Source organism: Neovison vison, chromosome 13, assembly GCF_020171115.1.
Source record: "Neovison vison isolate M4711 chromosome 13, ASM_NN_V1, whole genome shotgun sequence".
Classification (NCBI taxonomy): domain Eukaryota; kingdom Metazoa; phylum Chordata; class Mammalia; order Carnivora; family Mustelidae; genus Neogale; species Neogale vison.
Window position 1 is genome coordinate 132,948,032 of NC_058103.1, and position 21,570 is coordinate 132,969,601.

General features: G+C 35.7%; 1 protein-coding gene and 1 pseudogene across 6 annotated transcripts in view; one reads left to right on the plus strand and one right to left on the minus strand.

The window, feature by feature from the left end:
* The window catches only part of TJP1 (tight junction protein 1), a 248,609-nt gene that overhangs the window by 24,288 nt on the left and 202,751 nt on the right, over positions 1-21,570 (minus strand). For all 6 annotated transcript variants that reach the window (XM_044230309.1, XM_044230308.1, XM_044230314.1 and 3 more), the window contains 8 exons: positions 12,031-12,170; positions 10,964-11,069; positions 8,186-8,336; positions 5,532-5,640; positions 4,359-4,578; positions 3,715-3,899; positions 3,518-3,613; positions 217-299 (listed from right to left, as the gene is read on the minus strand). In XM_044230309.1, the coding sequence (XP_044086244.1) occupies positions 217-299; positions 3,518-3,613; positions 3,715-3,899; positions 4,359-4,578; positions 5,532-5,640; positions 8,186-8,336; positions 10,964-11,069; positions 12,031-12,170 (1,090 nt within the window). The remainder of the gene's footprint in view (positions 1-216; positions 300-3,517; positions 3,614-3,714; positions 3,900-4,358; positions 4,579-5,531; positions 5,641-8,185; positions 8,337-10,963; positions 11,070-12,030; positions 12,171-21,570) is intronic.
* On the plus strand, positions 14,277-14,912 carry LOC122894026 (annotated as a pseudogene).

The window sequence follows — 21,570 nt, forward strand, 5'->3', positions numbered from 1 at the left end:
ATATTCCCTACGCATATAAATATCTTTTGATGCATGTAATACTGTTTCAGTGAAAGTGGTTATTGGAATGTTCTTAAGTAGGGGCTTAATCTTCTTATGGCAGGCCAGTAGTAATTTTAGAAAAGCTACTTTACTACTTTCAAATTAACTAAACTTCATCCCACTCAAACAACATTCACAGATTATAATGAAATAGGTCAATTTTCAATAACTTACCTGATCTATTATTTGCTTTATTGTATGAAGGCGAATAATGCCAGAGCTACGTTGGTCAGTTCCAGCATCTCGTGGTTCACTTTCTATCCATGACATCAAAAGGCAAAAACAAAAAATCAATTGTCCATTGATTAGACCACAGTTTCTCAACTACTGGGCACTACCACGTGCTGGACTCTGTAATAGTTATAGCCTGGTCTGCAGCATTTCTGGCTACCTCGTGCTCCATGCCTCTCGTCCATATTATGACAAATAAAAATGTCTCAAGGAGTGGCCAGTATCCTCAGTGAAGCAGATCCCTGGTCGATTGCCACTGGGTTAAATTAACACTTCCCAACAATTCTGGGATTAGAGAAGGCAAGCAAGGCACTCATTTCAGGAGCAATACTCAATGGGGTGCCAAAAAACCTTAGCAATCAAGTAATACTTTGGGGCCATATGTTTGAAAGATCAAAATTAAAAACAATAAGGAATTAATAAGTAAAACTTAAATAAAAATTATTTTAGACTGTCACTGGTCAAGAAAAATTGTTAGGTGCCTGGGTGGCTTGGCTGGTTAAATGACTGCCTTCAGCACAAGTCATGATCCTGGAACCCAGGCTCAAGTCCCACATCCAGCTCCCTGCTTAGCAGAGAGTCTGCTTCTCCCTCTGACCTTCCCCCTCTTGTGCGCTCTCTCATTCTCTCCTTCACAAATAAATAAGTAAAATCTTAAAAAAAAAAAAGAGAGAGAGAAGAGAGAAAGAAAAATTGTCAAATATGGCAATTCTTTCAATTGAAAATGAGATTTTAAAAAATAAACTTAAAAATAATATTGATGAGCTTGCTTCCATTAAAGGAAAATAAAATGATCAATTCTGTTTTGGTATAAGTAAAATATTTAAACTTGAAATAACGTGAGTTTCATGTATCTATATTTTATGTTTTCCAAAAATTTTCTATGTTCTGGAAAAAGACATTAAAAAAAGAGGTAAAAATATGCATGTATGAAGACCCATTTTTTTTTCTGCCTAACACTCTAGGATGGGTTGGCATGGCACTATTTCCAAAGGTTTTACACACTGTGACATGCAAAGAAAATGACATTATTTGTACAGCCAACAGAGATAAACTTAGGAGGCCTCTTCTGGGTGAAGCCCCGTCCAGCTGCTGGCAGCCAATGAAATCAATAGCTGGATAAGTCCACAACCCAAAACCAACAATGCTGTAGCAGAGGGGCTGAGGAGTTCTGGGTTAGAGGACTTTTTGGAACCTGGGTGCAGAGAAGTCTGTTAATTTGTAACTGAGACAGCCTGCGGTTTCACACTGGCATCCTGTCCCTCCCTACTGGTGTATAATATGCCAAGTGCAGCTTGAGCCAGTTACTAACCAGAAACCTCGGAGGTCTATTAATATGAAGTTCTTCACTAAAAAGGCACAGCAATGTTTATGACTCTGGTCAGAAGGAAAACTTTAAAGACAAACAGGAGCTCTGGTATTTCAGATGAGACAAAAGCAGAGATTTGGAAGGACAAAGGTTACACTGAAGGACAAGCTGAACGACTCTAGGGAATTAAGATAAAGCTCTACCAGCAAACAGGGCAGAATTTCAAATCTGGTGAACAGAGAAAGAGAGATCAACTGGTAGTTTTGGTTGGAGAAAATGCTACCAATTCTTTAGCAAAAGACTCTCACTGGACTCAGAGAGGATACATAACTATGTTATCCTAATACCTTTTTTAAAAGCCTGGCTGAAGTATAGAAAAAAATTCAATTAAAGCAATCAATTACTTCCTCAGGTAGAGCTTCACAAGTCTTCACACATACTTTTCCTACATTTAAAAACCCTAAGTTTTTAACTTATTTAGGCCAAATGTTATCTACAAATGATGACCCCAAAAAACCTCTTCTGAAAATACTAACAAACTGAAAGGGGAAGCAGAAATAAGCATTTTCTAAACTTGGTCAATTTTTACTATCATTTGTCTGCAAATCTTTTCAGTTTCATAAACTAAATAGCCTCATTCAACTTTCAGTGAAAAGCAATATAATAAAAAGGCAATGCTCTTATTCTTTAAATTAAAACTGTTAATGCGGGTCTCATCTACTGACAGTAGGAACAACGACAAAGGCACAACCCTTCAGATGGCAACAGCAATCATATGCAACCATATGTAACCAGAAAATGCTCATGTTCCACAGCTTATTTCTGACTGTATTTGGGAATTCTAAGAAAATTATCATAAACATGGGAAAAGCCTATATTTCTGAGTATTTAAATCCTTCATAAAACAAAGCAAAGCTGAAACAAGCAAATAAAATATGGACCGATTTCCACATCCTTTATAAAAGTAAAATATAAAATTGAAACCAACTATTTATAAATAACAGAAGACTAACCAACCAAAATTTGGTTGCACAATGGATAATTTAAAAAAACACGGTTTTATCAATTAAAGGAGGAAAACCGAATAAAGCCCCACATCCCCACACCGTTTGCTTGCAAACGGTGGTAGGGTGGAAGAAAATACAATAGGATAAAATTAAGGATGATGATGATATATGTCATCAAATTAATTTTCTAAGCTTTCCAAATAGTGAGCATTTCTATAATTAGAGGAAAAAAACAGCTTAAGGTTTTATCTATAGCTTAAAGCAAGCCAAAGTGGTCATAACCAAGTCTGTATATTTAAAGTACCACAATAGCTAAACTAAAAGAATCTGCAAGCAGAATCTGTTAGGCATTTAAAGCGCTACATCTTCATTATTTATATTTAACACTAACTTACTATAAATGCCTACAATAACTGATGGCATGAACCATATTTTTATTACCCTTTTTATATACTTGTTTCTGTTAGCTCAATGACTGAAAGCACTGGACTAAAGCCAGGAAGGGTTGGGTTCAAAGTTGAGTTTTGTCACTCATTAGCTGGGTGTCATCAGGGAAATTTAGAGTGAAGAGGTTGGTTGGCAATGGTCCTAACCACCCTAAGACTCAAGTTGCTCAACTTCAGCATGGATACTCTAATATTTACCCATGGTGATATTGTCAGATTTATTAAACAAGATCATGTTCAATTTTCATATGAAGCCAGAGCTTCATAAATGGGTGATTCTTTTTATTATTAAAGGGAAGTAGTACAACCAGGACACAGTCACTCGAATTTCCCTCCAAATTAAATAAACTGGGTAAACTGCAAACTTTCACTTAGAGAAAGTTTTATTTCTGTTAGGTGAATGGATCAGACCTTTCCTTTAGAGGAGTACCAAGTAAGGCAATACCCTCAACCTCATCTAAGTCCGCCATAAGGCCACTTACTTGCAATCTGATAAATATCTGGTTCCTCTCTTGCCAGCTTTTCTCTGGCAACATCAGCTATTGGTCCAAAGATAGTTACAGGCCTCAGAAATCCAGCTGGGAGAAATTCAAAGGAAAAATAACACAGTTTATACTTTTTCTTTCTTAAGCACATTGACATTAATGGTATTAAGATTACCCTATAGAAAATAAGTCACCTTCTCGAAGAACAACTCTTTCATAGGCTGGAAACTTTGTTTGAACTGGCTGAGCTGACAAATCCTCCCTGCTCTTTCGAAGATTTCTCTTGGAACTGCGAAGACCCCGGAATCTCCAGAAGTCAGCACGGTCTCCCCCAGCTGTTTTTGGAAGTGTGTACTGTACACTGGCTAACTGCTCAGCCCTGGACAAGACAGAATACAGGACAGACAGATGGATAAATATATTTGAAAAACAAAATGGAAAAAGACCCATAGATGACACAAACTGTCAAAATACTGGACAGAACTCTACATGTAGTTTAAATCTTAATGGCTAAACTAAGATAAAGAAGTTCTGGGGCATCTGGGGGCCTCAGTGGGTTAAGCGTCCAACTCTTGATCTCAGTTCAGGTCTTGATCTGAGGGTCGTGAGTTTAAGACCCACCCACATTGGTCTCCACAATAAGTACGGACCCTACTTAAAGAAAGAAATAATAAAATACAAAAATAAAATAAAATAGTTTGTACAACTAAGTCAGTCATAGATACAGTGAATATAATGAAAACTAATTCTTTACATTGCCAAAATTTCCCAGTGGGTTTCAAGTCTTCCATCATCATTTACTTAACTTATTTTATGAGAAGTATCCAAACATTCATACCTGTTCTTATTAGGGATGATGCCTCGTTCTACTTCTTTATGATTTTTGCCAATTCGAATAGCAAGCCAAGAGCCTAGTTTCCCATTGTACAAGGTATCCACAACACGGAACACCTCTCCTTTGTTAAAACTAAGTCCATAGGGAGATTCCTTTTCATATTCAAAATGGGTTCTAATATAGAAAGAGTCTCCTACATCTGATTCTACGATGCGACGATAAACTAAAAGGAATCGAAACAAAAATATTATCAACAGCGAGTAAGATAAGAAATTACTCTGAAGAAACAGATTATGTGAAGATGCTCTGATAATAATAAAACCAACAGCATTCAACATATGTTGAATCCACATACCACATTAAGCATTCTGTCTCATGTACGTACAGCACCATTATCTCATGAAATAGGACATAGGTTTATACCTACCTATATTTAGGTTTAGCACCTCCATTTTGCAGATGAGGAAAAGTAATGCAGAAACAGATCAAGCAACTTGTCCTTAACCACACAGTTCTATTTATATCATCTGACTTAACTTTGCTGCAAGTATTATAGAGAGTCACATTTTCTAAATAAGTGGTTTTCAAATGAGGGTAATTTTGTTCCCCCAGGGGAAATTTGGCAATATCTGGAGACATTTTTGATCAGGTATTGGCATCTAGTGGATAGAGGCCAGGGATGTTTCTAGGCATCCTATAAGGCATGGGTCAGCTTCTACAAAAAAGAATTATTTGGCCCAAAACAAAAATAGCGCTGAGGCTGAGAAACCCTGTTCTAACTGAAAAGTGTATCTTCCTAATCAAAGAAAATTAGGCATTCTCTTTAATTAATGCTAACAAAAATGTATTGCTTAGAAAACATCAGTAAAAAATTTGGAAGGTGACTGTATACTTTTGTATGGTTCTAATGGCTAATAAACAACTAGGATTTTTCTATGCCTTGTGAAGAGTTGGACAGCACTCTACTTAAACTAGAATGTCATAAAGGTTGGTCCTAAAATCGCGCTTTCTAAAGAGCAGAGTGTTAAGACTATACCTCAAAGTGACTTAAACTCTGAGATTAACAAATGCATTTATCACTCAACTTTGAATGATTTATTTAAAAATGGAAATTAAAATCCCTATTTAAGTTCTCAGAATTCTGTAGATTTTCTCCATTTTCTGACAGTATCTCACCATCTTTCTTCTTCTGAGCCAATATAGTCACTTCTTCTCCTTTAGGGAGGTCGAGTAGGAAAAGGACAGCTTCTTCTCTTATGATGTTTGTGAAATCTACATTGTTTACCTGTTAAAATATATTTCAGAAAATTATTCTTGGCCATATTTTAAGATTATGAAAATACTTATCTACACAGAAAACAAAGATTCTCAGACTTTATGTAATTTGAAAACATCACAGCTTTCAGAGGGAAAAAACTGATTTTCCTTTGGAGAAAAATAATACACTCTAATTTAAAATATGTAGAAACCAAGTAAATTGAGTAAAGGTGTAAATTCATTTAAAGAGTAGCCACAATACATCCTGGCATTAATGATTGGTTGGATACTGCAATATCCAACCAATTTAGACCAGAAAGACAACATCTAATTCCAAGTATCTATTATTTTAAGCTTTCTGGCTTTAAATTTTGAAATTATAAACTCCACAAATGTAACTTAAAAACTAATATAATGTTGTATACCAGTATACCTCAAAAAAAAAAATTTGAATTCTGTGAATTTAAAAATAGAGCCTTACTTTTTACTAGATTCTGAAAAAGTAATCAGTAGGAAATAAGAAAAATAAAACAGCACATGCATTGTCCCAACTCTATAAGAACATCTGTATGATGTAGGCTCAATGTCTGCAAAATCATTAGGTACTTATATTAGAAGCTCTTAAGGACCAAAGGAAACTTATCAAAATGTTACTGGTGATTATATGCAGGATCACAGGTAGATTTTTTTACTTTTTGAAAATTTTCCACATTAAAAAAAAAATTAACATGCACTACTTTTATGATATAAAACAAAAGTAAATTATTAAGAAATAATTTTAAGATGATGCACATACAGGTGCCTAGCTGGCTCAGTTGGTAAGAGCACGTGACTCTTATGCCAGGGTTGTGAGTTTGAGTCTCATGTTGGGGGTAAAGCTTACTTAATAAGGAAAATAAGAGCTTTAAAAAAATAAAACAAAATAAAATAAAATAAAATGATGTATGTATGCCCTGACTATTTCAAATAGGATATGAGGTGGTTATATGCCCTATTTCAAATAGGATATGAGGTGGTTAAGAGGTCTGTTTAATTTCTTTAGTGTAGTGAACATCACTCTCCATGTTGTATCTGAGTACAGTGTATTATCACAAGGAGGAATCAAAGTACAGTGTCAGATGGAGGCCAATAAGTCAAAGATGATAGCTTGACTTTTATAGGAAGTTTGAAGGGAAAGGAGAGAAGGAGGAAAATGGCCACAGGCAGCTCATACAGTGGGGAGGGGACTCAGAAGAGCTCAAAGTAAAGATTCTGATGGTGGGCTGCTGACATGAGCCCTCAAAGTCGAGATGGAGACCTGTAGCAAGAGAGAAGCAGGGAGCTGCTGACATTCTCCAAGCTTTAGAAGAACCATAAAGGAAGGGCGGAAAGAATTTACAAGACTAAAAGAGCACCAGAATGACAATGTTATGGAGTCCAAGGAAGAAAGCATTTCAAGAAAGATTACTTAAGACAGTCAAAACGCTGCTAGGAAATAAGGGAAAATGAGAGCCGACGGTGCCATTAGGTCGATGATGGCTTATGAGACTTCAGGTTGAGCAGTGGTTATGATGGAAGTCAGACAATAAAACTTTAGGACAGTGATGACTGAAAAGGAAGCAAGGCAGGGACTGACAACAATTTCAACAGCAAAAGGAGAAAAGTAAGACAATGGAGAACAGATGAAGAGCCAGAGGGGAGGCAAAGAGAAAAACATGAGCAAAGCAGCAAGGTTCCGAGCTGGAGACTGAAGCCAGGACAGGGAGCAGGAGGTAGCCCAAATGCAGGAAGACAGGAAGAGAGGTAGCAATGACAGTCTATGCTGGAGGGTGGAGCAAACAGGAACTCACATTGAACAGATATGATTGGGTTAAACCGGACACAGTTTCTCTGCCAAGAGATCTGGAAATTTTAAGGAGACAGATAAAGATGATACCATATGACTAGACAGCATCACTTATGGCAAAGACAGAAAAACAACAACAACAAAATAAGAGACCACACCTAAGCTGGACTTTCTGACTCCTGTAACTGGTTTTGTCTCTTGTGGGGTATGAAGCTTCAGAGCCACGGCAGCTGACACATTTGCCCAATGGACATCCCCATTTCCTTGCAGGTAAGCCATCTCCAGGGTAAAGGAAGCCCCACACGACTATGTGGACCGCTGCAAAGACGGCTCCCTCTCCCATGGGAGAGTGACAACTGATGGCAAGTTGTGCCCTATGTCAGTCTTGCCAGCCTGAATGTCTAGTCAAACTTAAAAAGATTACTTGGTGGATATCATAGGCATCTAAGACCTTTATTTATTTATTTTTTTTGTAAGTTCTACAAACATCAGAGATTGAAATGAACCAGAGGATCATACCCTGCAGTAACACGTATCACACCAATAAACAAGACCAAATGCAGAAATGGGAAGGGAAGAGGTCAGTACAACCAAGACCAGAACGGATTCCTCATCTGAAATGGATATTTGGTTCAAGAGACTATGACTTAAGATTACAACTGAATTATAATAATAGGTTTGCTGTATTTGATGTCTTTCTCTAAAGCTCTAAGTACTTTCAAACCATATCTCTGATATACTGACATACCCTGAGAATTTGATCACCCTCTTCTAAGCCTTCTTTGGCTGCAGGGCTATCTTCTAGAACACCAGCTACAAATATTCCAACATCATTTCCACCAGCCAGGCGCAGACCCACACTATCTCCTTTTCTGAATTTTACCAATTTCATGCTGGGCCTGTTAAAACAAATATTTCATTTGAAAACGTTAAGAGAAGCTTGAAAAGTTACAATAAATCGCTACAATGAAAACCACACTCAGAATGAAACAAAGACCATCATCTCTGAATTCCCCTCATACCACTATTTACTGAATAGAATTTAGTATTAGAATTCCAAATCAGCTTTACTGGCACTTTCTTTTATTCTCTGAACAATGAGTTTTAAAATATCTAGTATGCAATTACTGTTTTATAACTAATTAATAAAACTACTTTATAAAAATAATATTTTCCCAACTCTTAGTGTCTTGGATGCATATGGGGCATTTGCAATAGTTAAAAACATCTTCCACTCTTTTCATCCCAATTTATACCATATCATCTATACAGAATAACTGAGCAGTACAGGTTTTCAAAGGTTGAAATGGAAGCATAAATTGACAAACTTTCCTAATACCAGGGAATCAAAATGAGTCTCCAAGCACGTGATCCGCACATCCAAGAGATAGTGGTTTTTAAACGTGGCAGTTGGTGCACTCTGACACAGATCACTTACTCTGCAGCCCCTTTGGATTTTAAATAAAAAACTTATCAGCCTTCAGCCTTTCTGGATTAGTCATATATTCAATCTCTGCCCTTTTCTTACTAGAGAGAGAATGGAAAAGGAATTAATGTATGCACATTCTTTTATAATCAGTGTAGTGCCAAAACCTTGTGCTAGCCCTGAAATAAAAACTAAAGGACATCTTAGAAGAATGAGTAGGGAGAAATGGATCATAAATGCAAACCACTCTTTAAGGTAATGAATTACAAATAATATACATAATTACAAATTACCCATCTAGGTTTCCATAACTCTCCCACTTTTCTATTCAAGAAGACACACAATTCTATTACCTATTCTGACATGAAGTGCAGAAAAAGTCCCTTTCCTCTTAATTCACTAATTAACAATGAACAAATGATTAGAAGCCAATAGAAAATAAAAAACACAAATCAATGAATGAATGAGTTGAGGAAAGAGAGGAGGGTCTAATTCTTTTAAACAACTGAAGACCACCTTACACTTCTAGATCTTATAAGGTATTCACACTTGTCCCATTTCCTTACCTGGAACAAACATTTACTAGATGTAAACATCAGAGCCTGTAGGTTAGATGAAGTCACTCATTGTCAGGGCTGGTGACACCCTTCCTCCTTCCATGAAAGTACTGGCCAGTGTTACCATGGGCCATGTGACTCACTTAGATATGACAGTGTCCTACTTTTCCAGGTAAGTCCAGAGTCTGCTCACAGACTCTTCTTCCAAACCAATCATATAGTAAGTTTTTTGAAACACTTCCTCAAAGTCCTTGAGACTCCAGATCCCTGGTGGTCCTTTTGTAACAGAGACTGATCTAGTGTGCCTCAAAAAGTAAAAATCATTGACTGTAGTCTCCATCCTTTAATAAAATCTGTCTTTATAAAGGACAGCTTTAGGCCCACTCTCAGGGTCATGTATCTCAGACGACTGACATTTTATACTCTGCTTTACCGGTATTACATCAACTACTTGTAGTAAGAAAAAGTAAACCAATTAACCACTTCTGCCCCAAATCCAGTCACTGGACTTTAATAAATAATCAAATGTTTCCTGGACCAGTTACCCACAACCTCAAATCCTCTTCAGTATCTGTTCTTCAGGGCTCTCTTGAGAAATAGGTCTCTGGAATTAATCATTCCAGTTTTCTTAAACTTTAAAGAGTCATAAAAGCTTTCAAGCAATTCTGAAGAAAGGAAAAAGAAGGAAACTATTCCTTCATAATTTATAAAATTTTGAATTATCAGTTATCTGATAATAACAATATACAATTTTAACCTTCTATCCTACCCATCTATTTCAGGAGTTCTATCTGTCTAGCTGGGTCTTGCACTAACAACCCAATTTCCTTAAGCAAAGAAAACAAGTAAGATCAGGGGTCTACATCTAACTCACTTAAAAGTTTGGTCATATCATGTCCCTTTCACCACAGAAGCAACAAAAGACTAATTTGATGATCAAGATTATTTGAAATTTACATCTCAATCTCATTAAGTATAAGACAGAACAGTAAAAGGTATAGAATATAAAAAACTTACTTTTGAGTTGCTAACTAATCTAGAAGAGGTTTTCAACCAAGGGTGATTTTTGTCCCCAAGAAACATTTAGCAAAGTCTGGAGACGTTTTTGGTTGTTACAACTGGGAGGTGCTACTGGCAGAGAGTGGTCAGGGATGCTGCTCAGCATTTCACAATGCAATAAACAAGGACACAACCCCAAATATCAACAGTGTTAGAATGGAGAAACACTGGTGTTTGTTTTTTTTTAAATACTAGGGCATTAGAAAACTTGTGAAAATTCTGATTTCTAAGCAGAAAACAATTTTTAACTTTTCTAATTCCCAACCTAAAAACTAGGTAGGTGACAGTGGTGAGAAAGTCAACATCCAAAGTTTCTTTTTTGTTTTTTAATTTCTAATTCTATCATAGAAATAATTTGAAATAAAACATAATCATAACATTAAGTGGTATACACTCTTTCAAAAAGGATATGCAATTGAATTCTCACTTTAAATAACGCTGAATAATGGACAGAGAGAACAACACAAGCTTAAAATCGCATTACCGGAGAATCCCATCTTCATGAGTTGAATTAGGTAGGACACCATCAGACGGACTAACAGGTAAATCAACATCTGGTTGTCCAACTTGAGCATACACGGGCTTTGGTTCTAAAAGAAAGAAAATTTAAAAACTGTGCAGGAATTGCTTTATTAAAAACTGGAATAATAACATAAGCACAACCAGGAAAAGAGCAAACCACAAATCCCACAAAATATATACATTAAAATTCATCAGCAAAAAGCTCAGAAAACTTAATAAGGAACATACATACTATATATTTTAAAGTACAGAGTACAGTTATAAATTCTGATTTCTTTATAGCAAGTATGCACATTACATGGCTACCTGTGCCTTCTAAAGCTTCAGCTGTTAGGGTTTGAAAAAGTCTATGGTTGGGGTGTGAGGGGCAGGGAAAGGAGGAAGAGGAGGAAAAAGAGAAGAGAATCCCTACATCATTTCTCTAAAATTGTCAAAGCAGTCTTCTTCACTGTGGTAAAATTTGCTTTCAAATATCCACATTCTTGCTACTAACAAGCAGAGTAAAAAGATTTGAGAGAAGGAACTGAGAGACAACAGAACCCAAATATCCTGGCGTTTCAAGGAAATGGATTTTGGAAACTTGCAGATTCTTATGTCTGGTTTCATATACATCTCTACAGTGTATAACTTATTATAACTTATAGCGTTTAAGAAAATACCTTCAATAGGTAAAATAACTTAAAAAAATTTCTTAAGCCAATCTAATATTTCTCCTAAATAAGCAGTGCTAGAGAACAACTTTACTCACTGTGAACAGCTGTCAACTATGAATAATTTCTATCCAGTAAAATTTTTTAAAAATTCATGAAAGCCTACTGATCCATGCCAACCTCATACCATAAGGAATATGTTGGAAGTCAGATTCAGAAAAATTCAAACACAGATAGTAAGAGACGCAATAGTAGTAACTGCAGAAACAACAATAATCAAAATCACTGAAGCATATTTAAGTCATCTGTAAATTCTGACAATTATTTTATTTAGTCTGATTGCAAATATTTTCTGAATGTAGTGTTTTGCTAGGCTTACCTGGGAGAGTGGGTGCTTGTTTCTCATTTCTCTCAACTACAACTTCTTCTACCGTTTTAGGAGTATGATCATCCGCATGCTTCACAGGAGTTGAGACAGCCCCAGGTTTAGAAATTCTCTCTTCTTCTCTGCTCCGGAGACTGCACATTAGTAAAATTTAAAAATTAGAGACACATAGATGATTGTAAAAATCATTTGTAAGAGAAAAGTCTAAGAACAGTCAAGCAACCTTTGAAAAACTATGACAAGGGATTTGCTCTAATAGCTATCAAAATACTATAAAAACCTAGTAATTAAAACTAGAGTGGTATTGTCACAGAAACGGAAAAAGAGATCAAAGCAACAAAATAGAAAATAGATGAATCTACCCACAATAGTAAAATTTAACATGGAAATGGCAGTTCAGAATTGTGAGAAAAAAACATGCTATTTATTTAATAAATGAGGTTAGGACCAATGTCCACAATTTAAAAGATTAGATCGCTATGCATGTTAATGACAAAAATACGATTTCAGATGGAATTTAAGTCCAAAATATAATATATGTTTTAAAAATTTGTATCATCAAAAGACTCAATGCACAAAAACCCTCATACACCAACAACCATGACTGCATAAAAATTCAAGTAATTAAAAAATATATTTTTGGTTAAGCCAAATGAAATGGGATTTTTTGGTTCTAACAGGTGAACATAAGCAATTTCATATAGTTCAACCTAACATAAGTAGTGAGTTTAATACCTAATGTTTCCATATTGACCAATTTATATATTGGCCTAATAACACATGAAGAATTTGGTATTTAGAACATATAAGGAACTGTAAATCAGTTTAGAGGAGACAACTCAAGAGAAAAATGAGTATTAGAAAGAGACAATTCACCAAAAATATACATACACAGATAACAATAAACATGAAAGTATGTTCACCCTCACTAGTAACTAGGAAAATGCACACTGAAATAACTTTTAATTGTCTTATCATTCATGAGAACTTTCACACAATAACATAAAACCTAGGGAAGGACATGGAGAAATAGATACGCATACAGGGATGGTCAATAAATGTAAACAAGTATAATTACTTAAGGGCAAAATGGGAGTTACTTAGGCAAACACTCAAAAACCTGTAATTCCACTTCTAGATTTATCCTAGAGAAACACATACATGTTCAAGAGCGCATTTTTTCCCCAACTTTTTGTTATGGAAAATTCCAAATATGCACAGTAATGTAGAGAACAGTATCATAAAAATCTTGTGTAGTTAAAAAAAATTTTCAATATTCTATCAGTGATTCAATCTGAGGTTAACAGTACTCTTAACACTTTGACAATGACAGGACAAACACAAAAAAACATTTTAAATTATAAACAGAGGAAAAAATTCTAAATAAAATGCTAGCTAAGGGAATACAGTAATGCATTAAAAGGTCATTTTACAATGATCACAGCAGGGTTGTTTCACAAGTACATGGCTGGCTTAACATTAGGAATCTATCACATAATTCATTATTATATCCAAATACTGTATGAAAAAAATACTGGTAAAATAGGAATGTAAAAAAAAAAAATCATCAGTCATTCCTAATAAAAATCACAAATAAAGCAAAAATACAGGCAATATAATTAGTTAAGAGACTATTTTCAAAAACCAAGAGCTAAGACCAGATTAAACAGGGAAATGCTGAATGTATTTATACTAAAATCAGTAACAACACAGTGATACCTGCCAATACTAACTAGGGTTACCACTATGCCTACCACTATTTTGAAGACTCAGATGATATGATCATGAGCTAATAGGCTTGAAACACTGGGGAGAATTTTAGTGGGTATAAAGAATACGAAACAAATTACATAAAGAAAATTATAACTACGTTTAAACTACGTTTAAAAAAAAAAAAATCAATGGATTTTCCTCAGTGTCCTCTATAATCAGAAGAAAATGAAAGGGAAAAGTATGCCAGCAATAATAACATCAGAAACTGTAAAATGCCTGGAGAGAATCTATACAAACTTAGATTGGGGGAGATCTCCCCAAATAAGTAAGATAAACATCCAGAAGCCATAAAGATGAAAACATTTCACTATTAAAAATGTCTAATTGCAAAGAAAAAGATATTATAAAGACTTATATTTGCAACACACTCCCCAAAAGAGCTACTACTGACTGATGAAGAAATGAAAAAGAACAATGCGACAGAAAAATGACCAACAGGCTGGGAAAGCAGCAGCACCAGATCCAAGATGGCAGCCAGAAGGAGGCTGATGGAGCTTGAAGAAACCCACAAACGTGGAATGAAAAACTTTCATAACATCCAGGTTGATGAAGCTAATTTATTGACTTGGCCAGGACTCACTGTTCCTGTCCACGCTTCATATGATAAGGGGGACTTTAGAATCAAAATCAGTGTTCCAGCAGAGTACCCAAGAAATCACATTTTTTTTTAAAGATTTTATTTATTTATTTGATAGACAGAGATCACAAGTAGCCAGAGAGGCAGGCAGAGAGAGGGAAGGAAGCAGGCTCCCTGCTAAGCAGAGAGCCAGATGCAGGGCATGATCCCAGGACCTGGGATCATGACCTGAGCTGAAGGCAGTCACAAAACAAAGATCTATCACAACTGATGACAAGGGGCAGTCTGTCTGCCCAGTAATTAGTGCTAAAAACTGGAAGCCAGCAATTAAAACCCACTAAGTAATCCAGTCCCACATAGCATTGGTGAATGACCCCAGCCCGAGCACCCACTTCGGGCTCACCTACCTGAAGAATACTCTGAGGACGGTAAAAAATTCTGTGAGAATCCTGAAGAGTTTACAAAGAAAATGGGGAAAAGTGACCTGTGGACTAAACTCTGCCATGATGGATTCCAGGGAGTGTGAGCAGAGACCCCAAGCCACACATTTAGACCCCCCACAAAGCAGGACTCTGGAAAATTGACATGTGCCACCGCCTGGTGTTTGCTTGTAGCAGTTACTAACTTTCTACAGTTTTCTTAATCAAAAGTGGTCTAGGTAACCTGTAAAGAAAGGATTAAAAATTTAAGATGTTCTTAAAAAGAAAAAAAGAGAGAAAAAAGAAAAAAGGAAGGAAGGAAGGAAGCAAGCAAGCAAGCAAGCAAGTAAGCAAGCAAGCAAGCAACAGAAATGAACCTGGCAGTTCACTGAGGGAGCAACACTACCATCAATAATCTCATAAAAAGATGCACAGCTCCACTAATCAGGAAACCATCAACTGGAAATAAACAGTTACCAATTTGACCATCAGATTGGTAAACATGGAATTCTGAGAAATAAGTGTAGTTTCAAACATTACTTCTGGAATAATCGGCATTATTCAGGAACATTTAAAAATAATACTCTTAAATGACTTCGGAAACAAAAAGAGCCAGTATATGAAATCATGGACAAAGATGCTTACACAACAATAGTGACTGCACAGGAAAACACCTAGAAACAGAATTTCCATAATAGGTAAAGTTTCTCACCAAAAGAGTAAGCTCAAAGTATGTTTACCCTGTACTGATAAGTAAAATCAGCTAGCTGGAAAATAATATGCAGAGTCTTAACTTTTTCAATTATTAAAAACATACATAGGACAACCGTCTCAGGTCCCCTACCTCCTCAGGAGCTTTGTACTATCTCACCTTGCTAAGGCTCAATAAACCTTGTTTTGCTGCCCACCAAAACAAACAAACACACACATAAATAAGTAAAATCATGCAGAGCTAACTCTACATATGATCCTTTTATTTGTAAAAGTATGTGTAAGTATGGAGAAAGGCTTTTAATTCAAGAGCAGTGGGAAATGGGGTAAGGTGGAGTTGACCGGTGGAGTTGACCTATTTTGTTCTAATAAGCATACGATGCTTTATAATGGGAGACAAAACCATATTAAAATAAGTTACAATGAAAAAAAACTATGTGTAGAACAGAAGAATAACTCTGAAACAAGATGTGAGGCACAAGCTGCAGAGTATCTCTGCTGTGACATCAAGAAGTGTCTCCAGAGCCCTACAGATACACCAGTGTGCACAAGCCCACATGGAGAAAGACCTCGATGGGTATAACCAAACAGGCAACAAATAGTGTTTTCCTGCAGAGGGAGAAGTAGACAAAACAGAATCCAAGTGGAATTTGAGGTTTATCTATACTATTTGAATTTTTACAACAAAAATATGTACACGTGACTTACTGAGTAAAGAATGAAATGTTTTAAAATATTTTAAAAACAATGTTCATCTTAAAATGTTTAATATTTTTAAATGGAATTAAGTCTAACTTTAAACAAAGAATTTGGTTCTATTAATACATATTATTAGCAGTCTCTTAGCAAGAAAAAGTTTCTTCAGTTACCCTCCTGAAAAGAAAAACTAATGACGACTATATGGTGACTAACACAACATTAAAAAAAAAAAAAAAAAAAAAAACAAACAAAACAAAACAAAAAAAACAAGGCATTTTTCTTTCTTTTTTTTTTTTTAAGGCATTTTTCATAGTTTCTATTTTCTAGTCACTTAACTTCTATGGGGGTATACTCTAGTTTTTTAAGTTATGTATATCAATGAGCTGCATGTAGATAAACCAGTTTTTTAGGGAGTACTATAAAAGTCAAGAAATTTTCTAAGTCAAACCAGAATGAACTATTTTTAAATCACAAAAGGTCAAAATATTTAGCCACTGCTTATATAATAAAATCTCAGGTACAATAAGTCCAAGAATAAATAAATACAATTAAGCTTTATCCCCACACTGCTCTAGGAACCTCAGAGTATAAAGGGTGGTACAAAACAGAAGACTCCCCTTATATTCTTTGCATTAAAAATACAAATATGAACATTTTAAAGAAAATGAGATTAAAGAATGCAGAATTTTAATAGTTCTACAGATTTATTGCTCTGCAACAAGTAAATTTTAAATTGTTTAAAAAGATGTAAAAACAAATAGTTACAATTGACTTTTTTTCTTATAACTTAAACTTACTAAATTTAAAATGACTGAAATTAATGATAACCACCATCTCGGTAACTTAGAATCAATTATAATACTCTAATGCAAACATCCTCTGTAATGATACCCAACAAGTTGTCATCTGTTGTGCAATAGGGCTCTTGCTCCATCACATAAAACTGCCAGTACTTTCGTCTTTGGTTAATTTTCATACCATATTGCCCATCATCCCTTTTCCCTCCCTGTAACAACTGTTATGACTGAAATAACATTTCAGGTGGATGGAACTCATACTATCCTATGAAATTTTCCATACAGTTAATATTTGGAGAATCACCTCTCTTTTTAGTGCATTTCTGTTATCTACCAAAAGATGGAGGCATTATTCAATAATACATGTAGATCGGGAGCAGTACTGCTAACGGGATTATGAAGCAAGTCATCTATGTAACTGCAAATTTTCTAAAATCTGTATTAAATGAAATGAGGTAAAATCAGTGAATACATTTAACGCATTACATCCAAAATATTATTTCATTAGGCAATGAAATTATTAATGAGGTAACCTACATCTTTTTGTGTGTGCACAGTCATCAAAACCCAATGTGTTATATCACATTTAAAATATGTTTCAATTTGGACTGGGCACATTTTAAACACTCAGTAACCACATGTGGCTAGCTAGTAGCAATGATGTTGGGCAATACAGATCTACAGTTACAGTACAGGAATACAATAATCAGATTTTCCAAACATTTATATATAAAGTTCTATTATGAGCAAATGTGATCATTATGTCTACTGTAAGACAAAAACCAAATCCAAACACACCAAATTAGTCTATAATCAGTGGCGCTTATCAAAAGAAACTGGTAAGGCTGGGACAATGAAAATACATTTCCCTCAAATCTTCCATACACGATTCTACCCAACTGGCTCTGAAACAGTATCTAAGTTTTACCCAAAAAAACAAAACAACAACAACAACAAAAAACACATACTTTTTACTATTAAGAGGAAGGCTGACTTTATACAAAAATCACGTCTGTCCTGAGTCAGACGCATGTTTATCTACATACTCTGGCTCCAAGTAGCGGAGACAGACATTTCAGACATTCTCAAGGACCTCAAGATCCTCTTAAGGGCATTACTGTTTTTCCCCAGGAGGGGAGGAGACAGGGTTTATTTTCCAGAGTTCTCATTTGTACATCAATCTTACGGCAGTGATCCATTTACCCAGAAGCTCTGGGCTGGTTAAAAACTCTGTGGGAGACAGTTCTTAAGAGATGGGGTGGAACACAGTCTCTGAAGCGTTTTTACAGTTCACATAAAGGGACTCATTGTAAACAGCCTTCTTTAAGCCTTACCCAGTCTACCGTGTAAACTGGGTAGCAGAGTAACATACTCTCTCATCAGATCAGCAAGGAGTAACAAGTAGTTGTAAGTGAAAAACTTCAGGTGTAAGTAAAATCACAAGTGTTTGCACCTACAGGTAGAGGGCAGAGGGCAGGTGGCTTGGTCGGGGCTCTCCCTCTGGGTTCTGGTGTGTGTTCCTTCAGCAAGCTCTCACAGCACAAAGCAGTCAGCAGTCTTCCCCTAGGACGGTTTCGTAGGAGAAGGTCTCTAACAAGACACTTGCCCAGGAAACTCCTTTTGCAAGCACACTAGAGGAAAAATTCTTGCACATTCTTCTGGTAACACATCACAGCCAAATTCTTTGCCATTCAATGAAGCCTGCATGGGTGTGCCTTTCCCAACATGGCTGGCTCTGAGCCCCAGGGATGCGTGGGGGGAGCCTCCTCTTTGGCATTCCAACATAGCACCAAGAGGAGCAGGTGTTCATATACCTGATTCTCATATTCTTTAGAGTTCCCTTTACTTCTTAGTAGCTAATCCTTTGTTACACCAATCTGGTTATATTTAATCTCTTTACATTAAACTTGCTGGGTTCACTCCCCATTCCACTTTCTGTCTAGACTGTTTTGACAAAACAAAACATGCTAGACTGCCCATTCTTCATGCAGCTTTTCTTTCAGGCTTCTAGCTCTCAAACATCTTCTCAACTGACTGGTCAGTCATGCCTTATTTTAAAAATGGTCCTAATATAGGAAATAAACTTGAGGCTTACCATTCACTCCAGTAAAACATCCTTTTATAAAACCAACTTCAAATTCCTATTATATGGTAAATGACTTAAACGGGCTTACACTTTCTTTTCAGAAACTCACTTGTTGCATAAAGGGAGGCAAGACCTATAGAACCTAGGATGAAAACAAAAACTAGATGCTAATTCCTTTGAAGGCTACTGGACCATCTCAACCATAATTAACAATAAAGATATGTTTAGAAATCAACTTAACCATATCCCACAGATTTTCTCCAGTAACGGAAGAGTTCAACTGGGAGGGCTAGAAGACATGAAAAAGAGAAACGAGGGGCGCCTGGGTGGCTCAGTGGGTTAAAGCCTCTGCCTTCGGCTGAGGTCATGATCCCAGGGTCCTGGGATCAAGCCCCGCATCGGGCTCTCTGCTCAGCTTCTCTTCCTGCCTCTGCCTACTTGTGATCTCTGTCAAATAAATAAATAAAATCTTAAAAAAAAAAGAAAAACTAAAGGCACACTCAAGTCTGACTATTTAGAATGTTGTGACCATTGCTCAATCTTCTAAACTTTATATGGAAACAAAATTTTATTTATACATTGTAGTTCCTCCTTAACAGCAATAAAATATTAATGATCTCTTTCTGCATGGCATATACAGAATTCTAGGGAAGACAAAGGGAGAGAGATGCAGAGATTCTAAGCTGATACTTGGGCACAGAAATGAAGGGTGGTATGCTGAGAAAGTAAGGAAATATTATACCTATTTTGCATATTTATAAGCTAATTTCCCACAATTTAAGTTTATTCTTTACATACTGTAATCTACTGTCTGGACATACATATGTTTTTGAAAAAATTTGAGTATCTATACTGCTTATTATGGCAAATGACTTTCAGGTGATAACCCAGATACAGGCTTTTATGATCCTTATCATTTCGTATAGAGCTTCTCATCTTACGTGTTCATTTATGATGGTGATGATGATTAATGATTTAGAAGGAAAAAAGATCTGTTGTTCAAACTGATTTTTGTAGAAATGCACAATTTTTAATAATGAGTAAGGAAGACCTTTTTTTAATTTAAAGATAGCATCGTTATGCTTTCATCAGTAGTATAATGATTATCAGGTACTTGGGCTAATATTTGGAGTAAAGGATCTTTTCTTTTTTTTAAGATTTACCTTAGAATCCCAAGCAGACTCCCCACTGACCACAGAGCCCGACGTGGGGATCAATCCCATGATCCTGAGATCATGACGCAACCAAAACCAAAAATCAGATGCTCAACGGATTGACTCACGTAGGTACTCTTTCAGTGAAACAATCATCTGATTGAGTGGTACATTTGGTTGATTTTACAAGAGAAGAGTGTTACAACACTCTCGTTTTTTAATGAAGAGCCTCAAAAGGACAAAAGAAGATCGTTCTACATTATTTAAATCTGGAAGTAAGAGTTTTCATACATTGGCTATTTTTAACACATATTACCAAACAGTCCATTTTTTAAGTATCTTATTTTATGCTTTATATTGACTTGTATAAGAGCTGATGAATTAAATAAAATTCATACTTTTACTTTGTAAACTGTGGCTCTAAAGTATAATATTTAAGCTTGCTTTTCTATCTTTAGATCCATAAACTCCCGTTAAGAGTTAAAACTGACCAGGATTCATTGACACACATTCTTACACTTGGGCTTCTGGTTAATTACTAGAGAAATGCACCAATGAAGGTCTTTCCTAGGCCTGGCTTCTTAGAAAGCATATCAAAGACAAAGCCTCAGCTTGGAATTTTAACCTGGTAACCTAAAATTCCCAAAGACTGAAAACAATTTGGTTCTTAATCTAAGTAACATCAGGGTAGGTAATCAGTATTCCCCTCATTTTGAAATGTTAGGCAAAAAAAATTATCCCCCAAAAAACCCAATTCAAGTAATAAACAACCTTTTAAAAAACTTTCATATTTTTCCTACTGAAATAACTTTTTCCAAAACAAAAGAAAAAACTCCTTAGAACTGTAATCACTCTCTCCTGTGCTCTTGTGATCCATCCACACAGGTCATCTTGCTGTTATTCTAAGAATTTGAGTAATGGCACGTGCTATTCTTATTCTGTAATAATCTTCAATTGGGAGAGCTCTTTCTTACTCATTTCAAGATGAGGTCACTTTATAGAAGCCTTTTCTGATCATGTTATCTAATATTGTCCCCTCCATCTTCACTATCAAACTATACCATGGTTTTCTTTGCAGTATGTATTACTAAAGGAAATTACTTTTCATACTTCAAAGTTACTTACCTGTTTTCTTCACCTGGCTATTAAGCCCTAAAGTTCTAGGACAGCATGGATCTTGCCTAGACTGTTCAGGGCATAAATTTATAACCACATATTGATAACACACGTGGTATCAATAAATAGTTTAGTAAGAATTAGCAGGATAATATCAAAATTACTGGTTAAAAAAAATCTTTGAATCTTCACTGTAAAGTGT